General features: G+C 56.9%; 8 protein-coding genes across 8 annotated transcripts in view; 4 read left to right on the forward strand and 4 right to left on the reverse strand.

Moving 5' to 3' along the window:
• PHACADRAFT_258673 (uncharacterized protein) overlaps positions 1 to 589 on the reverse strand; it is a 4,693-nt gene extending 4,104 nt beyond the window's left edge. The window contains exon 1 of the mRNA XM_007397297.1: positions 512 to 589. The gene's annotated coding sequence lies outside the window, so the exon portion shown is untranslated. The remainder of the gene's footprint in view (positions 1 to 511) is intronic.
• A 43-nt stretch (positions 590 to 632) lies between these two features.
• PHACADRAFT_185569 (uncharacterized protein) lies at positions 633 to 1,834 on the reverse strand (the record flags this gene model as incomplete). Its single annotated transcript, XM_007397298.1, has 4 exons — positions 1,296 to 1,834; positions 1,117 to 1,242; positions 684 to 1,068; positions 633 to 640 (listed from the first exon to the last, which is right to left on the reverse strand). The coding sequence occupies exons 1-4, from the start codon at positions 1,557 to 1,559 to the stop codon at positions 633 to 635; spliced, it is 783 nt and encodes a 260-aa protein (XP_007397360.1). The 5' UTR covers positions 1,560 to 1,834.
• Positions 1,835 to 2,110: 276 nt separating this feature from the next.
• Positions 2,111 to 5,812, forward strand: PHACADRAFT_123979 (uncharacterized protein). The gene is made up of 17 exons (XM_007397299.1): positions 2,111 to 2,343; positions 2,398 to 2,543; positions 2,612 to 2,762; positions 2,813 to 2,883; positions 2,939 to 3,066; positions 3,116 to 3,418; positions 3,469 to 3,589; positions 3,640 to 3,749; positions 3,806 to 4,035; positions 4,082 to 4,109; positions 4,160 to 4,271; positions 4,321 to 4,403; positions 4,456 to 4,750; positions 4,796 to 4,875; positions 4,923 to 4,992; positions 5,044 to 5,115; positions 5,165 to 5,812. Exons 1-17 carry the CDS (start codon positions 2,154 to 2,156, stop codon positions 5,525 to 5,527), a joined length of 2,553 nt encoding a protein of 850 aa, XP_007397361.1. The 5' UTR covers positions 2,111 to 2,153; the 3' UTR covers positions 5,528 to 5,812.
• Positions 5,813 to 5,870: 58 nt separating this feature from the next.
• On the forward strand, positions 5,871 to 7,584 carry PHACADRAFT_210465 (uncharacterized protein; the record flags this gene model as incomplete). Its single annotated transcript, XM_007397300.1, has 8 exons — positions 5,871 to 5,899; positions 5,956 to 6,218; positions 6,282 to 6,588; positions 6,658 to 6,670; positions 6,725 to 6,742; positions 6,794 to 6,964; positions 7,025 to 7,114; positions 7,166 to 7,584. The coding sequence occupies 8 exons, from the start codon at positions 5,871 to 5,873 to the stop codon at positions 7,532 to 7,534; spliced, it is 1,260 nt and encodes a 419-aa protein (XP_007397362.1). The 3' UTR covers positions 7,535 to 7,584.
• Positions 7,585 to 7,708: 124 nt separating this feature from the next.
• Positions 7,709 to 9,370, forward strand: PHACADRAFT_185571 (uncharacterized protein; the record flags this gene model as incomplete). Its single annotated transcript, XM_007397301.1, has 6 exons — positions 7,709 to 7,737; positions 7,798 to 8,063; positions 8,117 to 8,242; positions 8,264 to 8,505; positions 8,536 to 8,799; positions 8,825 to 9,370. The coding sequence occupies 6 exons, from the start codon at positions 7,709 to 7,711 to the stop codon at positions 9,368 to 9,370; spliced, it is 1,473 nt and encodes a 490-aa protein (XP_007397363.1).
• PHACADRAFT_210467 (uncharacterized protein) lies at positions 9,364 to 13,059 on the reverse strand. The gene is made up of 5 exons (XM_007397302.1): positions 12,643 to 13,059; positions 12,085 to 12,367; positions 11,738 to 11,892; positions 11,395 to 11,656; positions 9,364 to 11,334 (listed from the first exon to the last, which is right to left on the reverse strand). The coding sequence occupies exons 1-5, from the start codon at positions 12,884 to 12,886 to the stop codon at positions 9,660 to 9,662; spliced, it is 2,619 nt and encodes an 872-aa protein (XP_007397364.1). The 5' UTR covers positions 12,887 to 13,059; the 3' UTR covers positions 9,364 to 9,659.
• Positions 13,060 to 13,890: 831 nt separating this feature from the next.
• On the forward strand, positions 13,891 to 15,694 carry PHACADRAFT_258679 (uncharacterized protein). The gene has a single exon (XM_007397303.1). It carries the CDS (start codon positions 14,958 to 14,960, stop codon positions 15,219 to 15,221), a length of 264 nt encoding a protein of 87 aa, XP_007397365.1. The 5' UTR covers positions 13,891 to 14,957; the 3' UTR covers positions 15,222 to 15,694.
• Positions 15,695 to 15,998: 304 nt separating this feature from the next.
• Positions 15,999 to 21,656, reverse strand: PHACADRAFT_146861 (uncharacterized protein). Its single transcript, XM_007397304.1, has 9 exons — positions 21,483 to 21,656; positions 21,076 to 21,423; positions 20,787 to 21,016; positions 20,686 to 20,718; positions 19,214 to 20,628; positions 18,558 to 19,145; positions 18,025 to 18,510; positions 17,871 to 17,972; positions 15,999 to 17,818 (listed from the first exon to the last, which is right to left on the reverse strand). Exons 5-9 carry the CDS (start codon positions 19,530 to 19,532, stop codon positions 17,682 to 17,684), a joined length of 1,632 nt encoding a protein of 543 aa, XP_007397366.1. The 5' UTR covers positions 19,533 to 20,628; positions 20,686 to 20,718; positions 20,787 to 21,016; positions 21,076 to 21,423; positions 21,483 to 21,656; the 3' UTR covers positions 15,999 to 17,681.
• Between the last annotated feature and the right edge of the window lie 1,139 nt (positions 21,657 to 22,795).

The following is a 22,795-nucleotide window of genomic DNA, read 5'->3' on the forward strand; positions in this document are numbered from 1 at the left end:
CGGCGACGTACCTAACACTCCTGAGCAGGTCCGTGTTCGTCCGCTGTTGGACTCATCCTGCTGCGAGCAGGGGAACGGAGGCCGCGGGCCTCTGGGTGCGGCGGAGGGCGCTTCGAGTCCGCGTGCGCGCGTCGCTCATTCGACTTGTGTAAACTGCCTTGAAACTCGACAAAATAGGGTTAGGAGATATCAACGTCAGGGTTAAGAGTCCGGCTCTCTTTTCACGACCTCCTCCAGGTCGTTCCTCGCTTTCTGCACCTCCAATCGTTCTAGCACAGCTCGATGCAAGCTCGACATCGCACTTCGCCCCACTGACTTGCCCTTGGACTTCGAGGCACCAGCCTCGCCGCCTTCGGCGGCAGGCGCACGGGGCAGATTTGACTGAGCGTTCGATGGCTCGCTCGTTGTCGTCAGGTGGGAAGGGACGATGATGGGCGTAGGACGGGGCGGAGGTGGCCACTATGGTTAGAATAAGCACAGAGAGAGGCGAAGGCTGACATGTCCCGCGTACCCCACGATGTGGCTGGTTGAAATGCAATGCTGCCCAAGGTGGATAGTCCTTCTCCAAACGAACAAGGTGTTCCTCGAGAAACTTGACGCGATCCAGCAGGGAGCGTGGCGGTGAGGGAACTTTACCATGCTGGTCAAGCTGAGAAAGAGTAATGCTGCATAAAAAAACACACCATATCGAACGGCAACATGGGTCTCGATGTTGTGCAATCGCTCACTGAGTGCAGGATACCGTTCTGCAGTAGGCGTGCTGTCTGTTTTGGCTTCAGGAGTGTCACTTTTCGGTTCCAACGGTTTGCTTTCCTGTTCGCGCTTCAGAGTCTTCCTGAGCGGACCATCCTCGTTCTTGACGATGTCGTACTTCATCTGCACGTCTCGATTCTGTGTCCTCGCGTCTGTACGAGCACACGAAGGCTCAGGGCCAATCGTTTCCGCATCCGAGTTTGATTCTCGAACTTTACGTTTCTTCTCGGCCAATGAGAGTAAAAACTCGTTACGATTCGAGAGGTCGTTGCGGGCTCTGTTTTGAGCAAGGAAGCGAGAGATATCTCTGGTGATCTGAGAGAAGAGCTAAGTGAGGGCGCGTCTGGAGATGAAGCAACGAACCCTCGAGGGCGTGCGAGGCTCAATGTCTTTCCGGAAACTGGCATGCTCTAATTTGCGTTCGTCAAGAGAGGCTTCGGGTAGTGAAAAAGGCTGAGAGCCGTCTTCAGCTTCAGTGTTATGAAGGTTCTGAATGAAAGCGTTATTGAGAGATAGGCGCAGCGAATGCTGGCGAGACCCACATTCAAATCTTCATGTAGCACAGAAAGCGCCGCAGGAACTTTCTCTTGTTCCCACTCCGAGCTCATTACGAGCATGTCAGACTCGAAGCCACGCAGCGCTTGTGTAAGCCCTGCCGACTGCAGGAACTGCTTCATGATTATATCCCAGTTGCAACGATGCGGAGGCGGCGGTGGTGGGGTAGGTGTTCGTGCTTTCGGCTGCGGCGCCACATGTTGCTGCGATTGGGCAGGCGCGGCGTGCAGCTGTACTGTTTGAAGGGGCATCTGGTACTGAGGGTGATATTGCTGAGGTTGTTGAGGCGCGTATGGCTGCCATTGTGGGGCCTGTCCCCATGTTTGCGGCGTGTAATTGTAGTACGCCAGTTGCGTTGGATACGATGCCTACTAGTAAAGCGTGAGTGCTATATGCATCTGCCGAGAAAGAGTAACTACGGTGTCCACGCCCACATGATTTGAATGGGATACCCGAAAGCTATTCGTGTTCGCAGATGATGATGCCTGTTGAGGAGTACTGGACCTTAAACTTGAAGTTGAGAATTAGGCCTTGCGAAGGCTAAATGCGACACACCCATGCATATTATTCGCAAAATGAGATGGCCCCGCTTCAGAGGGGTCAGGTCCTTGCATGCTGTATGGTCGCACAATGTCTGCACTTGGTGTTTTCGGGAGCCCGTGAAAGTCGCAAGCGAAGCGACCGAACGTAAAAAAATGGCTGTCGGGGCTATATTTCAAAAAAGCATACGTCGGCCCACGGTCTGATAGACGCTTTATTAGGCACCCCGACATTTTCCCGTTTTGTCGCCATCATGGCGCTGCGAGACCCTCATCCCGCCGACGGAGTCCATACCGCGTGCCACCATGTCCACGACATCTCTGGGATACTCCACCGCGCTGAGCACCTCGCGTAGAGAGGACGTACTCCCACATGAACTGAGGCTAGCTATCCAACGTGTGCTTGACTTGCGTCCGGACGCGGACACGAACCCCTTGGACGACCTGTCGGATGATTTCAGTCCAATTGGTGTGCTGAACGAGTTCTTTCCGGACGGTATGTTTCATTTGTATTAAGTGACCTTGTCAAGCTGAGATTACATGAGCCCAGAGGCGTCTCTCAGTAAGCTTGAAACTGTGCAGACGCAGCTCGTTCAGACCGAGAAGGAACTGCAAGATGAGATTTCTGCGTTGCAAGAGGAATTGCAGAAGGAACAAGATCCTAACAGGATGCAGTCCATCCAGGAAATGATATCTGTACGTCCCCGAATCAAGCCATATTAGACACCGAATGAACGCTTTTTGGCGCGTCTTGTTGTCACCAGGACCTACTGGGGCAGATGTCTCGTATCCGGGAAAAGGCTACAGAGTCAGAAGCTGTAGTACGAAACATTACGAAAGAGATTCAGGTTCTTGATCTTGCGAAGAGAAACCTTATTCTTAGTATGACTACTATGAAGCGACTCCAGAGCTTAGGTCCGTAATCCTTTTCGTATACGGGCTGGGCAAAGTTGACCTTGCTTCAGTGAGTGCGTTAGGGCAGCTGGAGGAGCAGATGCGTGAAAATAAGTACCAGGACATTGCTCAGACTCTTGCCGTGAGATCTTTTCATGTCGTGGAATACGCTCAAGACTGAAACAAATATATTGCAGGCTGTAAAGCAAATCATCGCGTCATTCAGGCAGTATACCTCTCTTCATAGAATGTCTCAGATCTCCCGGCGTGTACATGATATTCAAAACGAGCTCCGCGCAAAGATCGACGCGGATTGGGACAAATTGTGAGCACACTCGTCGTTACATACAGACCCTATCCTTAGCAATTATCAGCTATGCTCAAGATCCTGCTAAACCAGTCAAGCCCTCGACTATGGCAGCTGCGTGCCGTGTGATTGACGTTCTTGGCCCCGACATTCGTGTGTCGTTCATCGAGCGATACGTCGCGCTCGAGCTCAAGGAGTATCGGCGGATCTTCAAGGCGAGTGACGAGGCGGGCCAACTGGACAATGTAACAAACCGCTTCGGGTGGTTCAGGCGCCTGTTACAGACACATGAGACCGAGACAGGAAGAGTCTTCCCTGGTGACTGGCAGGTCGGGTGGCATTTGACAGCCAAGTTCATCGAAATCACCAGGTAAGGAACATATATAAAGAGAGCTGTGTTGATACTAACACTAGCTACAGAGACGACATGACGACACTACTTTCGAAGCCTGGGTCTGGTCTTACAGTCAAACAGCTTTTGGACACCCTGCAGGAAGTTCTTGACTTTGAGGCTTCAATTGTCAAGAAATACGCGATTCCAGTATGTACGACTTGATAAGCTGCCTTGTGTGCGCCGCTCACCTATCGCAGCTGGCAGACATCCTCAAGGCGACTCAGCCGGTAACAGGGATGCGTCTAAACAAGCCAATCTCTACAGCCTTCGAGCCACATATGAGCATCTTCATCTCTGCCCAGGACAAGTATGTACAGTTTCTGCCCACTTGTCCGCACCTGCTCACACGATGCTGATTTACAGGGCACTGTCTGACATGCTATCCAAACACCGTGGGACCAAGTCTCGGCCTTCGCTGGAAGCAATCAGTTCAGAAGGCGACGATAGTGAGCCGAGAACTTCAGTGCTCCCGAGCTCGACAGAGCTATTCTACTTCTATGCACAAATCCTGGAGCAATGTGCGAACTTGTTTACGGGGCAGCCGCTTTATGACTTGTGTCAGCTGCAAAAGAAATGGCTGAGGATATATGCGGGTGCGTTTAACGTGTTGTTGTGAGCCGCGGTGCTAACCTCGAGTAGAGGAAGTCTTGGTCGCGGGTCTGAAACGGTAGGATATCCATGACAGCGTATCGACGTATATTGAATAGCCACGTGTAGCCCCACGACCTTCACTCGCCATTCAGTGGAAGCTCGTCTGGATATGAACGAATTGAAGAATGCGTGTGTTCTAATCAACACAGCGGACTACTGCCATCAAACGGCGCTCGAGGTATACTCATCGTTTGTCCGTTACTTCCTAGCTCACTGCCGCTCCCTAGCTTGAAGAGAAGATCCGCGAGAAGGTGAGCGAGGCGTATAAACAGAGGATCTCCTTCCAAGAGGAATGCGACTTCTTCGTCAGGTGACTCCGGCAGTGCGAGTATTCCATTGTCTGCGAACTGAGCTTGCACCAGCGCCGTCTCCGCCGCAATTCTCGTCATCTTGAAAGAACTCGAGAACGCATGCGACTCTGCCTTTACGACCATGTCGCGCATCACATGGGGCACTCTCAACCTCGTCAGCGGCAACTCATCATACGTCGACGACCTCGTCAAAGCAGCTGAGAACGTCGTGGACGCTGTGAGGCCACTGGTAGACCAGAAGAAATACTTGAGAAACTTCTTCGACAAGGCGGCGGGTCTCCTGATCGCGAAGTTCACGAATGCTCTAGTAAGGGGCAGACCTTTGAAGGAGGTTGGTGCAGAGCAGGTACGTTGTGGCACGCAGCGACTTGAGTAGTGCGATTGACAATAGCGCTCTCAGCTCCTCATTGACTTGGGTGTCCTCAAGGCATGCTTGCTACGAATACCTGGTGAAGCAAACATCACTGCAAAGTCAGTAAACTGCTAGATGAAGAACGCATGTACTGATCCTATTCCAGCTACACTCGTACTGTTACCAAAAACACGCAGAGGCTAGAGGCTCTGCTCAAAGTGATTGTTACGCCGGTGGTATGTCTGAGATGCGGTGTATTTACCGCTTTAGACTCATATCTATGATAGGACCCTGCTGAAGGTTTCGTCCTAAACTACACGCTACTGATTGGCGATCAGTCGTTCTCTAACTTCCAAAAAGTATGCTACAGTCTTGCCTATTGATGCTTCTTACAAATACCTCGTGTAGATTTTGGATCTGAAAGGCACGCCAAACCAACAACAGAACGAACTAATGGACACCTTCCTCACGATCACAAGCACAAAGACCGATTTGGAGAACACCTCCTTCCTCTCTTCGCTCGACATGGATCCCGCTCACTCCTCCACCCTTGCTAACTCCAACCTTGGTAGTCCGAGTGGGAGCCGCGTTAATCTACTTACAGGCACGGGTGGCGAGAGTATCCTCGCCGCTCTGACATCGCCATCGTTCACGAGCGCGCTCAGTGGGAGCGACACGCCCCCGCGCGAGCAGCAGCCGGCGAGCAAGTTCTCAGACTTCAGGCGTTTTGTCAGCTTTGCCGTAAGGCGGGATTCAGTGCAGCACCCATGATGTTTTGCGAGGACCCTGCGCGATGAACGCGGTTCGGAGAGTAGAAACAGGGCTGCTTGTCTTATATCGTATGCTATGTTTATCGTTTGCGTGTTTCAGTGAGCGTGTCTTTTGTTATAGGGGTATTCAAAGTTAGCTTTGGAAGGCTTTGGACGCTTTAGATTTCTATGCGTTTCAGAGTGAGAGCATGTCTTTCATTTGTTTTGTTATGTAAATCATTTACGTGTCACTGATACGTTTCAGCTTCTTCTATCTCATCAGTATGACAAAGCTGTATGTGAGGGGCGCAGTACATAAATCCAGTAGGTCCGCCGCCTAGGTAGGATTCGCCCCAGGATCAAGCATGACGCAGCCTTTGCGAGTTGCCGTTTGGTGAGTTGTTCGACTCTAAATCGACGTGTACCTTTGATGAACGTTGGAACGGACAGCGGCGGTGGTATCGGCGGTCTCTTTCTCACTCTGGTGTTGAAGAAATACGCCGGTTCGAAGAGCCTGCTTGTCGACGTGTATGAAGCAGAGTCCTCTTATGCCGAAATTGGTGCCGGCATCACAGTATGGGGCAGGACTCGAAGTGTGATGGAGACACTCGAGTTGGGCGAGGCGTTGGCGAAGTGGCCGGACGTGCCGTCCATAACTTTTAGGAAGAGTGATACGCAGGAGTCCTTTGAGTTCCATAACCACTTTATCCCAAGTATGTCCCTTATTTTCTCCGTAGTCCGAATCGCGCTCACATAGTATTCATCTTGCAATTGAGATGGAAAGGCTCTTCCGAGGACAGAAATGCTGAAGCTCTTGGTGAACAACCTGCCCCCAGAGGACCCTTCTTTTCTGACCAAGCACTTCAATAAACGCTTGACTTCGTACGAACAAGACGCGGACGGTGTGACACTTCACTTTGCAGACGGCTCTGTGGCGCAAGCAGATATCCTCGTTGGCGCTGACGGCGTAGGTTCTGCTACACGTAAGAAGATGTACAGCGACCTTGCGGGCCGCGTGCGCTCTACGGACGCGAAGAGAGCTGAAGAGTTGACGAATTTTATCCCACCAAGCTGGACGGGGACGTATGCGTACCGGACGCTCCTTGAAAGAGAGAAAATTGTGGCAAAATCCCCCACTCACACATGCCTTAGAGGAGTAACATCGGTACGTCACTATATTTCATTAGTCTTGAGTAGCATGCACTTAGAGCCTTTCTAGTGGACTGGTAAAGACAAGGTACCATCGTTCACGCCTTCTGGGTCGCTGGTGCTTAGATCCTGTGCCTAGCATGTCATAACATACCCAATATCTGCGACTCTCATCAACGTCCTCTTTTTCGAGACTATTCCAGGTGGCTTGGGAACACCATTGACAGGCCCTACTGTATCAACCGCGTCGAGAGAAGAAGTGATCAACCTGTACAAGGACTGGGAACCAGAACTTCGCATCATCACAGAGGTATATATTTTAACTCCGTATCGCGCCCGCTCGGTTCAATAACCAATCACCGTTTTCAAGGTCGTTGGAGAAACATCGAAGTGGGCGATTAGCCAGATCCAAGGTTTGCCGAGCTACGTCGACGGGCGCGTTGCCCTCCTGGGAGATTCGGTAGGAACCAACGTCACGCTTCATCCCACCGAAAACTGATCGTTTTGTCAGGCACATGCCATGACCACTCATTTCGGCGCAGGTGCAGGACAGGCAATCGAGGACGCGTACATCCTTGGCCGTTTGCTAGCGCAGCCTGCCACAAACCTGTCGAACGTCAAAGACGCGCTGCGCATCTACGACGCCATCCGCCGGCCGATAGCGAGCGAGATCGTTGAGCGGTCTCTGAAGATGGGCTTCCTCTACGAATTGTCCACAGACGGCTTGCCTCCGGGCACAGACGCGGCGAAGGTGCATGCTGGCGACCGGGACGAGCTACAGAAGGTGATAAAGGTGATGACAGACCTCTGGACATGGCACAGTGCTAGCATGCCGGAAGAGGATTGGCTGCGGGCACAAGAGAAACTCCGAACCGCGTAGAGGCGTTTCAGAGTGCCTGGGTTAGAAATGTGTGTGTTGTGCGAATTATTATGGAATTGCTCCCGCGTGTTTCAACTCCTTGTGTTCCACTTATGCGACGCAGCTTCATGTCTGGTTTGCAATGGTATATAGACCCAATATGCGTACGGTCAACTTGCAGTCCAGGACCTTAACATGAAGCAGCCTCTTCGAGTTGCAATTTGGTGAGTGGCTCGAACTTGTACACCGTCGTGTATCCCGAATTGACTGTCTGAGACGGGCAGCGGTGGTGGTATCGGCGGCCTCTTTCTCGCCCTTGTCCTGAAGAAATATGCCGGGTCGAAAACCTTGCTTCTCCACGTGTATGAGGCAGGGCCACATTTCACTGAGACTGGCGCAGGCATTTCGATCTGGGACAGGACTCGGAGTATGATGAAGACGCTCGGTTTGGACGAGGCATTGGCAAAGCAGGCAGTTCAGATGCCGTCCCTTACCTTCAGGAAGAGTGATACAGAGGATCCTGTTGAGTGGTACAAGTTTTTCAACCCAGGTGGGTGTATGGCTCATCCACGCACATTATCAACTCGTCTTGTACTGTCACAGATGCTAGAGCTATTCCCAGGACAGAGATGCTGAACTTTCTGGTGGACAACCTGTACCTAGAGAACACGTCCTTTCTGACCACGCACTTCTCCAAACGCTTGACTTTATACGAACAAGACGCGGACGGTGTGACACTTCACTTTGCAGATGGCTCTGTGGCGCAAGCAGATATCCTCATCGGCGCCGATGGCGTAGGTTCTGCTACACGCAAGAAGATGTACAGCGACCTTGCGGACCGCGCGCGCCCCACGGGTCCGAAGAGGGCTGAAGAACTGACGGAGCTCATCTCACCAAGTTGGACGGGGACGTACGCGTACCGGACGCTTCTCAAAAGCGAGAAAGTCGTAGACAAATCACCGAACAACCCAATTCTTCGCGGCGGGATAACTGTATGTTCACATGTTACCGACCATTAGTAGCGGACACTCATGGTCTCTCCAGTGGTGCGGCAAAGACAGGGTATTGTAGTTCAGAGCCTTCATCTTGTCCGTGTTGACAGATCTCGCGCCCAGCACGTCGTCACATATCCGATATCTCCAACGGTCATCAACGTCATCTTTTTCGAGACCGTCATAGGTGGCTTGGGACAGCCGCTGACGGGCCCTACGACGTCGATCGCGTCGAGAGAAGAGGTCATCAACCTGTACAAAGGCTGGGAACCAGATCTATGTGCATTCACGGAGGTGTGTTTTTAACCTCCCCATGTAGCTCCTATTTCCTGTGTCTGATCGTCGTTCCCAAGATCGCCGGAGAGACTTCGAAGTGGGCCATCAGTCAAGTCCGTGGCTTGCCGCACTACGTCGACGGGCGCGTTGCCCTCCTGGGGGACTCTGTACGTTCGAGCATCAGCTCCCTTCCAGCCCCACAGCTGACCTTTCTTACGAGGCGCATGCCATGTCCACCCATCTCGGCGCAGGAGCGGGCCAGGCGATGGAGGACGCATACGTCCTCGGCCGTCTTCTGGCGCACCCCGCGACAGACGTGTCGAACGTCACAGACGCGCTGCGCATCTACGACGCCGTCCGGAGGCCGGTGGCGAGCGAGGTCGTCGAGCGGTCTCTCAAGGCCGGCCTCCTCTACGAGTTCGTCGCGGAGGCGTTTCCACCAGGCGCGGACGCGGCGAAGGTGCACGCTGGCGATCCGGACGAGCTGCAGAAGGTGGCGGAGGAGGTGATGGACATGTGGGTGCGGCAAAACGCGAGCACGCCGGAGGAGGACTGGCTAAAAGTCCAGGAGATGCTCCGGACGGCGTAGTTCATGCAGGGAGAAAGCAGAGCGACTAGAATAAGCAGACGACTCTAGAGTACGTACAAGGCGCGTATGCAAAAAGAGAAGAAGAAAAGTAATGCGTGCAGTGGGACATGGTATGGGTTGACAGAATGCGGGGTATACGTACAACTGTCCATGCTGGGGCACACTGCCTACTGTACAATGCGGTGAGGAAAAGGCGGAACCGGGCACAGCAAAGCAACAGAATAATAAGTTAAAAGGGGGGGGGCGGCCTTGTATTGTACAAGGTCCCCCTGGAGAGATGACACGTCGGCTACGATTCCCGAGTAGACGGCCGGCTCGGCATGAGCGACGAGAACGACGGCCCCGACGCAATGGCGCGCGGCCGGCGCCAGACCGCGCTCGACGACGGCGTAGGTGCCGACAACCGCGGCGTGCCGTACGGCGTCGACGGGTCCGGTCCCGCGTTCGGCGAGCCGGTGAGCTTCTGCACGATGTACGGCCGCGTGTCTGGCGGGGACTGCCCCGTGGACGCGAGCGACGGCGCGGGCGCGGGCGGCATCGGCGGGTGCCGCTGCTGCTGCTGCTGTTGCGCGCCGCGGGACTCGGCGCCAGACGTCGACGCGCTCGACTGGGTCGAGTACCGGAAGTGGATGTCGCTCACCGTGAGCGGGATCGAGTCCGTCGGGGACGGGAGCAGCTGCAGCTCCGTGAGGTCCGTCGGGTGCACCGACTGCGGGACGTCGGCGTCGTCTGCGCCGATGCGCAGCTCGGGTACGCTTAGCGGCGGGAGGGGCACGGCCTGTAGCGAGATGGCGGGCGAGAGAGAGGGGTGGCTCGACGTCGGCCCGCCGGCGAGGGTCATCGAGAGCGCGAGAGACATGCGGTTGTCGCGCGGGGCCTGCGAGTCGCTGCTGCATTGCCCACTGCTCGACTCAGGGCCGGTGCTGGCCTGGCGCGAACGAGATGATCGGGTAGACGCCGACTGTCGCGCAGAGCGGGAGCCACTCGACTGCGACGCGGAGGAGTCCATGTCGAGAAAAGAATAGCGCGGATATGACCTGACTTCGCCTTCACTCGTGGGGATGTCCGAGGACACCTCGGAGGCGCGGTGACCCCAGTGGAAAGCGTTGCGCAAAGATTGGGGAAGTGAGATGGCAGACGCGACGCTGCGCGTTGACTTTCTTTGAGGCCTCGACTCGCTGTCTTCGGGGGCTTCTTCGAAGTTAACTCGCAACGGCGAGTTATTGGATGGAGATAAAGTGGTCAGTGTAGTATTTTGGTTGTCTGCGCGGAGAGTCATGGAAGCGTCGGTAGGCAGAGTCTGGACCCGCTTTAGCAGGATGCCCTGCGGCCCTTCGCGGGAAATACTAAGGGACGATCGCATCTCTCTAGGGCCGCGCGGTTTGGGGCTGCGGGGGATGGAAGAAGTGGGAGAGGCGGCATGGAAGATGACAGGCGAGGGGGTAGTGCGTGGAGGCGGCGTCTGGGCGAGCGGCGCGGTCGACGCGAATCTGCGCGTCGGCGAGGGAGAGTCGCCCTCCGTGCGGACGCGCACATAACTCTGCCCGGGGAGCTCAGGCAGATTGATGGCATAGCTGCCGTCCGAGTTCTGCGACGCGTGCCGCGCATCGCGGGGGTCCTCGGGGTCCCCGCGCCCTCGCGCCTCCTCGTCCTCGTCCTCATCCTCGTCCCCGTCCCCCGCCTTGCTGTGCGAGATGTCCAGGATCTCCGCATCGACCGATACGCGGCCGCGATCGTTCTTCTCGGGGTCGGCGTGGTGCCGCAGCCGTGGGAGAAACGACAGCCTGCGGTTCGAGACGCGCGGGTTCACGATGAAACCCTGTTTGCGCTGCCGGACGAGGCGACGGCGGGCGTAGCAGACGCTGAGGGCGACGATCACGACCACGGCGAGGGCGGCACCCACGGCGATCGCGGCGATCGTGCCCGCGCCCAGTCTCCTCGACGTGGACATCGCTGGTTGCGTCCTGCCCGCGAGAGTCCTGTCAAGCACGGCGCTGCACCAAGCTGAGAGGTTCGACGCTCACCCGTTGCCGTCCTCCACGGTGGTGACATTCACGCTGCCGATGATGAGCAGAGAGCCCTGTGCGCCGGCGGACGCGCCAGCGTTGACGATGTCGAGCTGGTGCACGACGCCGGCGTTGAGTCCAGTGCGGAAGAAGAGCAGCGTGGGCGACGAGAGGTTGAATGATGACCGGGCAGAAAAAGTTTCAGGCGCGCCATTGTCCAGTGATATATTGTACGAGCCCGAAAGCGGTGTCGTTAGCCCTGCGAGCGTCACTGATGTACCTGCGAAACCGACCGATCAAACAACGCAGGGCTGTCGTATCAGCGTGGGACGCCGGCAGGTGGCGGGCGGCAACATCTCACCATTGAACCGCACAGACGCCTGATCTCCGATGTTGCTGCTACTGTGGAACGATGCATTCTGGCCGGGCAACAGATTAGAGTTGAAAGACCATTGTCCGCGGAATGAAACCGAGTCGTCGGCGAGTGTCTGGGTCACCAGAGTCACATTTGAAGATCTAGACATACCAGTTAGTTGGCTGGCGGGCATGGACAGAAAGTGCTCTACGAAAGCCAAAAATGCAACGAGGTCTTATCCCGGCGTCCACTATCTACAGGAATGATGGGAAAAGGTGCTTCATCGCAGAAGTTGTAATAGGGGGAAATTGGTCTTCGAAGAGGTCCGCCTTGTGCTGAGGAGGGGGACTCACTGGTTCGTGGGCTGCGCAGGGAGACCGCTAGTGATCACAGCACGGTCGAACTGAAGTATGTCGTCGAGATCGTCAGGATTGTGCATCGTAAGCTCGACGACGTGCTCGCCGTTCGTCAAGTCCGTGAAGGAAGCCAGAACGCTCTTCGCTGGGTCGGAGTCCGGGGAGAACGAAAACGCGTAGTTCGTGGTCGCCGTTCCGTCCAGGGCAATAGAGTACGAGACCGTGGACGGAAACCCCGATGTGGACGTAGGGAAGAAGCCGCAGAGTGATACAGCAGTGCCTAGGCAAAATTGTCAGGGGGCGCGCAAAACTAACGTAATAATGGCGGAGCCGAAACAAGGCGGCCACTCGTGTGTGATCCGCTCCTGCGCGTCGTGTGCCTGCGCGCACACCTGAGACACCCCGACGGCGGGGCCCCCTCGCCGCGTCGGCGGAACCACGCACGCGCCCGTCGCGCGTAGCTATGTGACGCGAGGGGCTCACAGCAACGGGCACAGCGAACGCCCCGCAGGCCAGTGTCGAGCGGAGCTACGAAACCGAAAGGCAGCGACTCACCGTTCCAACGCAGGGATAGTGTCGCTCCGTCTGCGGAAGTCACATGCAGACTGGTGCCGACACCCTCCCCGTTAGCTGGGTCTGGCGTGAAACCCGTCTCGGAGTAGGACGGGTTCCAGCCGGCGGTCAGGTTGGGGCTACCATGCGTATCCGCAAAAGGTGCGTAGGCGATGGTGGGAGATGTGTCGTCGATGGTGATGACGATTTGCGTCTCATTTGGGGACGAGGGTAATATCTGTGCCATGCATGCATGTAGGCTGCGAGAGACGGCCTGGCAGACACCCGTGTGCGGCGGATCTCGCAGAGACGAGCTGGAGGGGACCTTGCAGACCAGCTGCTGCAGGACAAGGCAGCAGGAGAGGCCAGGGTGGAGCGATCCTGTTTCCACGCACTAAAGGGCAGGATCAGGGTCTCGCGAAGGATGTGCGGGCTCACGGCACTCGTGCGTCGGGCCTTTGACCCGCGTGGAGAGACGCTGGGATGTCCGTGACCTGCCTTGTGAGCCGCCGAATTCAGGGCTCGAGCTCCTTCGGGCAGGCCTGCTTAATGGCCCCCGGAGGTCCTTGATACAGCGAAATGAATGAAATCAAACACGCCCCCAGACATCTCATTGCCATGTCGACAGCAAAGACGTCCACTTGTCGAACTGATCCTTCCCGAGCCCACTTTCCCGCCGTTTGAAGACTGTTGCGGACTTGGGCGGGTCGAGTGCACCATACGACGTGTTTTATATTCCATCCCGAATTTGAGCCTTGTGGTCGTCGGGTAGCGTTAGTGCGGAAGGGAGACGAGCCGGGCACGCCGGGGCGATCCCTGATCGGCGCCTGATGGGATCTTGCGTTCTGAAAAAGTAAACCGTTCAGGTTCATTGATTATTATTCAATCAGGTCTGCTAAGGAACATTGCATGTGGCGTTGGATTGTTTCGTCTCCTTGGATTGAGATAAGCTACACCTCAGGAACCGACCGCTGCGTCGCCTATGGCCCGCAATCTCACCGTCTATCAGCGTTGCCCTGGGGTGGACGCACCATCGATAGCCTCCGATGTGGCTCCTCTACCTCAGCGACGCGCTCACGCGGGCTGACGCACAACCGCAGCCATGTCAACACCACTTGCCTGCCAGGGTAAACTCTTCGCGTCATCCGACCTTATCTCGTCATGCCCTGCCTACCGCCCATTTATGCACTGATGCTCCCATTGCCACAAACGCCCTCTTCGCCGTGTCGGCTCAGCTACAAGCGGCCGCCAAGGCGGCGGGGCACGCGCATGGACGACTGATCCGACCGGGCTCGGAGAATGCGACGGCGTAGATGATTGGCAGGCCGCAGCTCGTCGTTCCGCGCATGCAGAGTGGCATTCCACCAAGCATCCTGTCGCGTATGAAACGACGGGCCCACTGTGCTGCGAAGGCCCAGTTCATTGTCATTGTCCAGGCACCATCTGGCTTCTAGCATGACCTGTCCTTGTGCAGCACGAGCAGAAGACTTGCCAACTATCAAGAAGGAGGATGTGATGCAGCTCGGCCCATCCTTTCCCACAGTGGGAGGAAGTCTGGTCATCGGCCACCAAGGTTCGATGGTCGTGCACATCGTTCGCTGTCACCACGATAGACAGATGACAACGCGCTCATGTCGACAACGAGAGGCTCGCGGATGGCTCGGGTGGCCAGCATGTCGTCGGCCCTGCGCGTATCTGATAGCCTCAGCCGAACCCACCCCGACGCGCAGCATGTTCCAACTTACTTGCACCATCACTCCCAAAGCCCGGACCTGTGCAGCAAGGTTCAGCTACCGGCGCCACGATCACTGACATGGTCCACAAACAGAGGCGGTGCTCTCAAGCACTTGCCACCGTCATCACAGCTGCTCTATTGGCCGCGGTAGACGTGCGGAACAAGAACCTGGCAAGTTCTCCAAGCTTCCTCCATTGTCCTAGGCCAGAGGCCACAAATCCTGACGGTTCTCGGCCCACACGTTCTTGTGCTAAATAAGACGGGAGAAGTGAGCATTCAGTTCTTGTCAGTGATAGGCCAACCTGGGCGTTTCGTAGGTGATTGGGAGGAGACGAAGGCCGGAGGCGACCCTGCAACGGGCGATCCGCATGCGAATGCGTACCGTGTGCGAAACTCTTGCCATAACCGGCGGCGCTTGCAGCGCGCGGCACTCACGCCCCTGGCGCTCCCCAGGGCGCTCCCTGCCGCAGGCCTAGGTTGCTCTCATCATCATGCCTCTCGTTCGCTCACACCGACAGAGCCCGAAATCACGAAACAGAGCACTGACCTCGATGATAACAGCGACAGCGCAGAGGCAAAACCAATGACGCTGCCCACGCTCGCGCCCAGCACGACGCCGTACTTCGCGTCCTGCCTGGCCAGGATTCACGAGGCCCATCCGGATTTCCCGTTGGATCCGGTCATCCTCCAGTCAGTTCTCCTCTGCCTGATTGCTGGCAGCGCCGACGACGCACTGCATCCGTGCAAGAACCTCATACTGCGCACGAACGCAGATGACGTTGGCCTCGTGCTCAACCTCGCGACCCTGGTAGGCACCCCGTTGTCTCCTCCGTTGACATCGTCCTAGCTTGATATGCAGTGGTACGCTCCTGCGCCACTGCAGGTGCTCGTGGACCGCGCCAGCAGTCGCGCATGTGGCGTCCTAACGACCTGTGCTGCGCTTCGTGAATATAGTTCCTTTGGCAGTAACCATCTCCTGCTCCACGATAGTCTCCGCATGGTTCACGGCCTGTGGCTACAATCAAGCCGTTATTAACCCAGTGATACAGTGTCCATGCTCTTCTCGTCCAGCTGGGAGAATAGACCTTCTTATCCGGGCATTGTTTCTCTGCCTTGCTTCCCTCCAAATCGCTTCTCTTTCATCTGTACAAGCAGAAGCCTGATCTTTCGTACTCTATGGCTGTGTGATACCGTTGAACAGATGTTGACCTTATTCATCTAGATCTTGACCACAATCTTTGGATTTCCCACTCACAGATACAAAGCAAAGCAAGAGTCCGCTACTCTCTCAAGAAGGGGACAAGACAACACCGCCATCCCCGAGCACCCCACAGTCTTCCTGCGCAAGCTCTTCTTCCGAGAGGAGAAGCACGCCTTTCGACACAGCGCATCCGGGGATCCGCGCCATCGCGAGCGTGTGCGGCGGCCGGGGAGCGCGCAGCGATCCTCGGCGCTGTCCGCGACGAGCCCTGCGGACTCGTTCCTCGCGTCGTCTCCGCTCTCGACGCCGGTGCACTCGCGCGAGAGCACCGCAGACTCGCAGACGGACGTGACGAGCGTCGCGTCGTCGCGGCGCGTGCCCGCCAGCGCGGCGTCGACGCTCCGGATGCGGCCGCACGCGCCGCGCATGCAGACGGATCCGACGGGCATGCGCCGGAGCACTGATGTGCAGCAGATACCCATTGAGCATCATCAGGCGGGCTCGCATCCGCGTCCGGTCGCGTGCCTGCCCAAGGCTGTCGTCGTCTCCGGCCTGGAGCACGTCGAAATACCCGCGCAGAGGCTCCTTCTCAGAGCGCTGCAGTATCGGAAGGTGTCCCTCGACACCGATGTTATCCCGGGGCCGTTCGTCAATGTTCCCTCCGAAGGGATCCTCGACCTTCCCGCCGACTTCATCATGGTTTACGTGTGCCCGTTGGACCCACACGAACGGCCTGCAATCTTGGAGACCCTGGTATGTTGGCCTCGGAATGTCCCCGTTTTCCAAGCTGATTCCAAAATAGCTCGACCGCTTCGCTATGAGTGCAGATGTCATTGTCTCGCCTGCTGTTCGCCAGGCCTACACGACTTACCGTTCCTCTGTCAACACGCCGCTCTCGGCCTCGTTCAACTCAATATCCCCACGCATGCAGATATCTTCTTTGTTCCCGCACGATGCGTCTCCGTCGTCTCCGTCCCCCCGCTTGCGGCCCCTGCCTCTTGGCTCCCCCTCCCAGCTAACACCCTCCGCAAACCACGTCATCACCTCCGAAGACCTGCAACGGCTCCGCGCACTCACGAAGCCTCTGCCACCCGCGCTCCCCATTCCGTCCTCCTCCTCGCCCGACTGCGCCGAGGCGTACACCTTCATCCACCCCTCCCTCAACATCTACCTCGCCGACCTCTTCTCCGCCGCGCGGCACCACCCGCTGCTCGACGGCGGGCTGCTCACGCTGCGCGCGCACCGCGACGCCACGGCGCTCGTGCGCGCGTACCGCGTGCTCTGCGGGTGCAGCCTCGGCGCAGAGCTCGTCGCGAGCGTCGCCGCCGCCGCGCCGCGCGACACCGCGTCCAGCGAGGACGACGACGATGACGAGCTCCGCACGACCGACGCAAACGTGCACGCGTGGGACGACGGCGGCGGCGACGGCGACGGCGAGGACGCGTGGCTCGGCGCCGAGATCCGCGCGGGCCGCCGCAAGGCGGGGAGCGTGCGCAGCGTCGAGGTGCGCGTCGAGGGGCCCGACGCCGACGCCCACGCTAGGGGCCAGGGCTGACCACGCCTCCCCCGGTCATGCACACGACGGGCCGCCGCACGCGCCGCGCACGGCGGCGTTCGCGAGCCGCGACAGCTTCGCGCCGAGCAGCCTCATGGCGCCGCTGCCGGCGGCGCCCGAGGTGTGGGACGTGAGCGAGATCGACGTCGGGCGAGTCTTCCCGCGCGCGGTCTCGCACCGGCTGCGCGTGCGCGCGGGCCCCGACGACGAGATCCTCGGGAGCATCATGCACCCCGCCGTGCGCGACCAGCCGGCGCCCGAGCTTGCCGCGCCGGAGAGGAGGACGGTGAAGCAGATCGTCGTCGGCATCCTCGCGGACGTCTGACGGGCGGCCGCTTCCGTCTTCGCTCGATCCTGCTGCACTTCTCTTCGGTTCTCTTCTCACCATGTTTAATGCCGCGAGTTCTCGATGTTGCGAGAGATAGCATTGTATAGAGTAGTTAGTAATAGCGGTCAGGTTGGCCTAGCAACTTCCGGCAGTTATGATCAGCCCATCGCGCATTCCATTCATCAACCCTAGCATTATGATACACCGTGGAACATGTATACAGTCATCCTCTAAGATATCTCTTGTACACTGGGTTATTCGTCTCTTCTACGTATGGGTATCCGAGGTTCTGGAGAAATTTATCAAAGTCGGTGGCGTCACCCGGAGGTACTTGAATGCCTGCGAGTACCTTTCCAATGTCTAGAGGTATACATTAGCGCGATGCGGCAGACGCCGAGGTATATATACTTACCCGCACCATGGTTTCGGTAGTGGAACAGTGAGATGCTCCAGCCCAAGTCTGCATGTATGCCCTCCAAAAAGCGTCGCAGGGCACCAGGCCTTTCGGGGAATTCTGTGGGAACCCATATTATAACTCGTCCTACGTCGAACGCGACAAAACATACCGAATCGGAACAACCTCTCGTTCGGAACGTTACTGGCCCCGCCGACCATATATCGCGCATGGCTCTTGGCAAGCTCATCGTCACTGATATCGAACCCTCTCATGCCCTTCTTCTCGAGCTGCGTAAGCACCTCCGCGACCTCCTTCTCGCGCTGGGTACTCTCGAGCGTGAACGATATGTATATCTGCGCGAGCGTCGCATCATTGTAGCGGTAGATGAACTCGGTCGTCGCGCGGGGATGAATCGTGCTGTGAAGCGCGAAGAAGCTACCTGGCTTTTCGGGGATCTCGACGCTGAGGAGAGCCTCGCGGCCCTCACCGAGCTCAGCACGCTCAGCAACGAAGCGCAGGCGGTCGAAGTTCATGTTGGCGCCGCTGACGACGGCGACGAACCGCTTATTTGCGCCAACCAGGTAGTTTTGTGTGATGTATTTTTTCAAGCCTGCCACAGCGAGTGCACCTGCTGGTTCAGTGATGGATCTCGTCTCTGTGCAAGGGTCAGACTTGGTCCGTGTAGTGTATTTGCAAGCGTACCCTCGAAGATATCTTTGATAGCAGCACAGATCTCGTCCGTGTCGGCCTTCACTACCCCGTCTAGCAGCTGTTTGCACATTCGAAAGGGTTCTGCGCCAACGATTTTTACCGCAGTACCGTCGCTGAAAGGTCCGACCTCCCCCAGTGTAACTCTGTCTCCCTTCTGCAAGCTCCTCTCCATGGCGTCTCCATCAAATGTCTCGACACCGACAACCTTCGTCTTCGGGTTGCCAATGCGCTTCACGTATGCTGCAATGCCGGAGACGAGCCCGCCTCCGCCAATGGCGGCGAATATGCCATCTAGGTCCTCCGCGTCCGGGATCTGCTTGAGGATCTCCATGCCGCAGGTGCCCTGGCCGGCGATGACGAGCGGGTCATCGTACGGTGGGACGAAGGTGAGGCCGTGCGCCTCCGCGAGGCGCGCACACTCGGTTTTGGCCTCGTCGAAGTCGCTGCCGTGTAGGACGACCTTGGCGCCGAGGCGGGACACGTTTCGGACCTTGATCGTGGGCGTGGCCTTGGGCATGACGATCGTGCACGGGATGCCGAGCTTCTGGCCCGAGAGCGCGACGCCCTGCGCATGGTTGCCTGTGCCGGCCGTGCCCGGCGGTGAGAAACGGTCTGCGGGTGTTTGCAGGAACACGCACGACACTAACCGGCACTGCAGGTCACGACGCCCTTCCACCGCTCGTCCTTGGGAATGTTGGCCATGAAGTTGTACGCCCCGCGGATCTTGAAGCTGAAGACATCCTGCAGGTCCTCGCGTTTCAGCCAGATCTCGTTCCCGAACCGTGCGCTGAGATTTTCGCAGCGAATGAGTGGGGTCTCCTTGACAAAGTCGTACACTTTTGAGTTTAAAATAAGCCTCAGGTAGTCCGGAGTGCCATCGGGGAGAAGGAAGTGTTTGGCCAGTCGCGGGTACGAGATAGGCTCAGGAGCGTGGGACGAGTATTCTAGCGTTGCAGAAACAGACATGGCCGAGGTAAAGAAGACAGACCAGCCCTGGGCAGACGAGAAACGGAGCAAGAGACCTGCATATGGTGACTCGCCTTCTAAGGACGAAAAAGGAAACCCACAGATGTCGTCTCCTCATGACATACGTCTTACGTACAGATCCCGCCTCCGCGATGCCTATTCTGTGTCGAGTACTTAGCACTACAGGGCTCCATAGAAAGTCTGTACGAAAGAGAGTAAAGTGAGATATAATGGGATACAATGATATGAGTAAAGCCGCATTAAGCATAATGACGATACTGCCTGAACGACACGAGAGCATAAAATCCCCAATAGCCAATGAATACAACAGAGAGAGAAGACCAAGCAAGATAGGGAGAAAAGTCTGCGAAGTGTACCCTGGGTCATGAAGCCACTGTCCTCCGCTCTCTGTCCTTCACCTTCACACCTGGCCCAAATCGCTCTTGAAAGTTGATCAGCTCCTCCATGAGCTCCTCCATCTGCTTCATCGTCTCCAACCCAGACTCTGGCCCGAGGCACTCGAGGATCAGGCTTGACATGGCTTTCGACTCGGCGATGTCTAGTGGTAGGTCTACGGGTCCTGCAATAGGTTCAGCATCAGGGGACGTCGCGTTGCTGTCTTTGCCGGAGCCCGGTTCGATGGAGCGGAGCGCCTCTTGCCGGGTACGGGCCTCCTTGAGTGCCTTTTCCACCGCCTCCCTCCGCCTGCTGCGTTCTGCTGCATTTGCCTGCTCCCGTCCCACCCACTCTACTAGCGCGCGGACACGTTTGTTCATGTCAACGACGCTCATTCGCTTGCCGGGCCACTTGACTTTGACACCTCGCTCGGTCGTCGTGCGGTCCCCAACATCGACGCCGTTTGTGAGCGACCCAAAACCGCGGACTTCGAGTGGTCGCGGTACTTCAGTGGGCAACATGGGTTCGAGGTGTGCCAAGTAGTCTGGGAGGTTCCAAGAGGTAAAGAGCGGTTGTTGGGAGACGGCGTACGCGTGGGAATTGTGATATGCGCGCGAGGCGGCGGTGTTGGACTGGTATGTTGCTTGCGCGTGGCCGTTCAGGCCGTTCGCTTGGGTGCGACGTGTGCCATGCTCTGCGGCTGCGCGACGGTGGTGAGAAGACATGCATAAACCCCGGACATCAAAAGCGTACGAACCTTTCTTGCCTTGTCGCCGACTCGTGCTTGTCGCTAAGTTCAATGACAGGTCACGTGAGTGACGTCATTAATCAAAGCAATAATGACCACAATGTTCTCACCTTCGTCTCCATCGACGGACATGCTGTCTTGTATTTGGGCTTTACGCGCCCCGCCGCGTCTCTGCCTCGATGCTGCAGGCCTTGATACAGACGAATTTGACGTGCCTCCAGTCGATGGCGGAGGCAGTGAAGGTTTCGTGGTCGTCACCGGGGATGCTTCGGGATGAGGGTTCGTAACATGTGTCCGGTCTGATACTATGGACGCGGACCGGGCGCGTTTCGTTGGATTGCTAGAGACGCGTGTAGATCGTCAACGCATTGGAGGATATTATATGGCAAAGCAGCGCACCTGTCATCATCTGTTCTCTTCCTCTTCCGCCGTGCGCTGACAATCTCTGGCTCAGGTTCTGGTACGGTGTCGCCTGGCTTCGCGTCCAATCCGTTGATCGCGGCCGGCGATGTCACGAGTGGTTCCCGACTTGATACATCCCTTGATGCCTCAACTGCTGCCGCTTCTGCCGCCGTCGCCTCAATGAGGGCTTGCATCTCTTGTTCGTATGCGGCGTCCCTGCTGTTCATGGTATTTCGTCGCTTAGGGGGTTGTTTTATGAGGTACGTTGGTGAGTGGGATCGCGAGCTGCGCGACTGGTTGACGTGAGAAACGATCGAATTTCCGCGGGGACGCTTGCCGTGCTTTCTGTAAGGCATAGGGGAGTGAGAATGGTGTATAAGTCAAACGAGTGACGACACGCATACTTCAGCAGTTCAGGATAGAGATCTGGTCTGCACTTTTCGCAAAAATAGTCTTGTGGCATGGAATCAGGGGAGTCGAAGCCCATGCAGCTGCCATGTTGCCAAGCGTGACAGCGGTCGCATTCAGCCATAAATTCTGAAGTTTCAGACTCGTCGATGCCTTGAGGCAGCAGAAGCGTCGAGTCAGCCTTGCATTCGTCAAGATATGAGCGCGACGACACCACGCACCTGATTCCTGACAGATACATCGTGTTACCCCTGCTTCTTCCTCTTCCTCCTCCTGCGCATCTGCACCCGTTGTCGACGAGCCTGCCTTAGGGTGGTCCTCATCGACGGGAATGTCGATGCTGAGCGAGCCCTTCTCTTTCTCCTTGCCCTTTCGCTTCGTTCGGCCGTTGGCGGTGCCGTTGACACCGTTCCGGTGAATATCGTCGAGGCTCTCGTCAATGTCTTCGTTCTTCGTCCGTTTGCCACGCCCTGAACTGCTGGAAGACGGCAACGGCGGTCTTTGTGAGCTGCCCTGTGGTTTGGGGGCGTTCTCGGTCGTGGGTGAGCCAGTAGGTGACTTGCTGCTCGATGCGGCGGGCACAGAGCGTCGTCCAGAGCGTCGGGGTTCTTTGGGAGACGGAGGGGGACCCATTGTCGCCACGTTGGCCATCGTGGCGGAGGTCAAACGGGACGTGGGCCGTACGAGCACGGGAGGCGGGGGAGAGTGTACTGAACAATTATTGGATATTGGGCAAGGATTTTCGGGCTTCCGATAAGTCTCGTATCAAAACTCTCGGAAATGGGCCCAAAGCCTTGCGCCCTGCCGCTCTGTTCACCCTGAGAGATAGTTTTGATTCGGAAAATATGCTACGACTCCTTCTGAGTCTTTTAGGTGTTTCTGCAGAGCTTCAAGCTCGCCAGTTACTCCTACTCTCGAAGAGGCCATGGTGGTATGTATGATAATTTAGGCAAAATGCTATTCTCGCGAATAATGGGCGCCAAGTTGTCTCCGCGGTGAACGCACTGTCCAGTCCAGCGAAACCACCAGCACATCGTCCACAGCTATCTGCTCGGCTGCGGCCTTCGGCGTGATATGAATGGCACACAGAACTCGCAGAACTATTCCTCTACAGGCCGCGCAGATTCGCCTGTTTTCTCTGACATGGGCACAGAGGAGGCTCCGGACGATGACCGCCTCGGTGACTACTCTGCACGTTTGGAAGAGCTCATGAGCGATGATGAGCCTTCGAACGCTCACAATCAAGAAGACAGCGACGACGACGAAAGGGGCGAGGGTTTCTCTTACACCGGTGTTGATGCGGAGCCTT

This window comes from Phanerochaete carnosa, assembly GCF_000300595.1.
Source record: "Phanerochaete carnosa HHB-10118-sp unplaced genomic scaffold PHACAscaffold_6, whole genome shotgun sequence".
Taxonomy (NCBI): Eukaryota; Fungi; Basidiomycota; class Agaricomycetes; order Polyporales; family Phanerochaetaceae; genus Phanerochaete; species Phanerochaete carnosa.

Excerpts from the sequence above, each read along its gene's own strand:
- PHACADRAFT_123979 (XM_007397299.1), top strand. The coding sequence starts at position 2,154 with ATGTCCACGACATCTCTGGGATACTCCACCGCGCTGAGCACCTCGCGT. Across the intron at positions 3,419-3,468 it reads AAGTTCATCGAAATCACCAG|AGACGACATGACGACACTAC; the intron begins GTAAGGAACATA and ends CACTAGCTACAG. Across the intron at positions 4,751-4,795 it reads AGGAGGTTGGTGCAGAGCAG|CGCTCTCAGCTCCTCATTGA; the intron begins GTACGTTGTGGC and ends GATTGACAATAG.
- PHACADRAFT_210467 (XM_007397302.1), bottom strand. The coding sequence starts at position 12,886 with ATGGCACAGATATTACCCTCGTCCCCAAATGAGACGCAAATCGTCATC. Across the intron at positions 11,893-12,084 it reads CCTGCGCAGCCCACGAACCA|ATCTTCAAATGTGACTCTGG; the intron begins GTGAGTCCCCCT and ends TGGTATGTCTAG. Across the intron at positions 11,335-11,394 it reads ACCGTGGAGGACGGCAACGG|GACGCAACCAGCGATGTCCA; the intron begins GTGAGCGTCGAA and ends TCTCGCGGGCAG.
- PHACADRAFT_258679 (XM_007397303.1), top strand. The coding sequence starts at position 14,958 with ATGACGCTGCCCACGCTCGCGCCCAGCACGACGCCGTACTTCGCGTCC.
- PHACADRAFT_146861 (XM_007397304.1), bottom strand. The coding sequence starts at position 19,532 with ATGTCTGTTTCTGCAACGCTAGAATACTCGTCCCACGCTCCTGAGCCT. Across the intron at positions 19,146-19,213 it reads CGTCGTGACCTGCAGTGCCG|GCAACCATGCGCAGGGCGTC; the intron begins GTTAGTGTCGTG and ends CGGCCGGCACAG. Across the intron at positions 17,819-17,870 it reads CTACCGAAACCATGGTGCGG|ACATTGGAAAGGTACTCGCA; the intron begins GTAAGTATATAT and ends GTATACCTCTAG.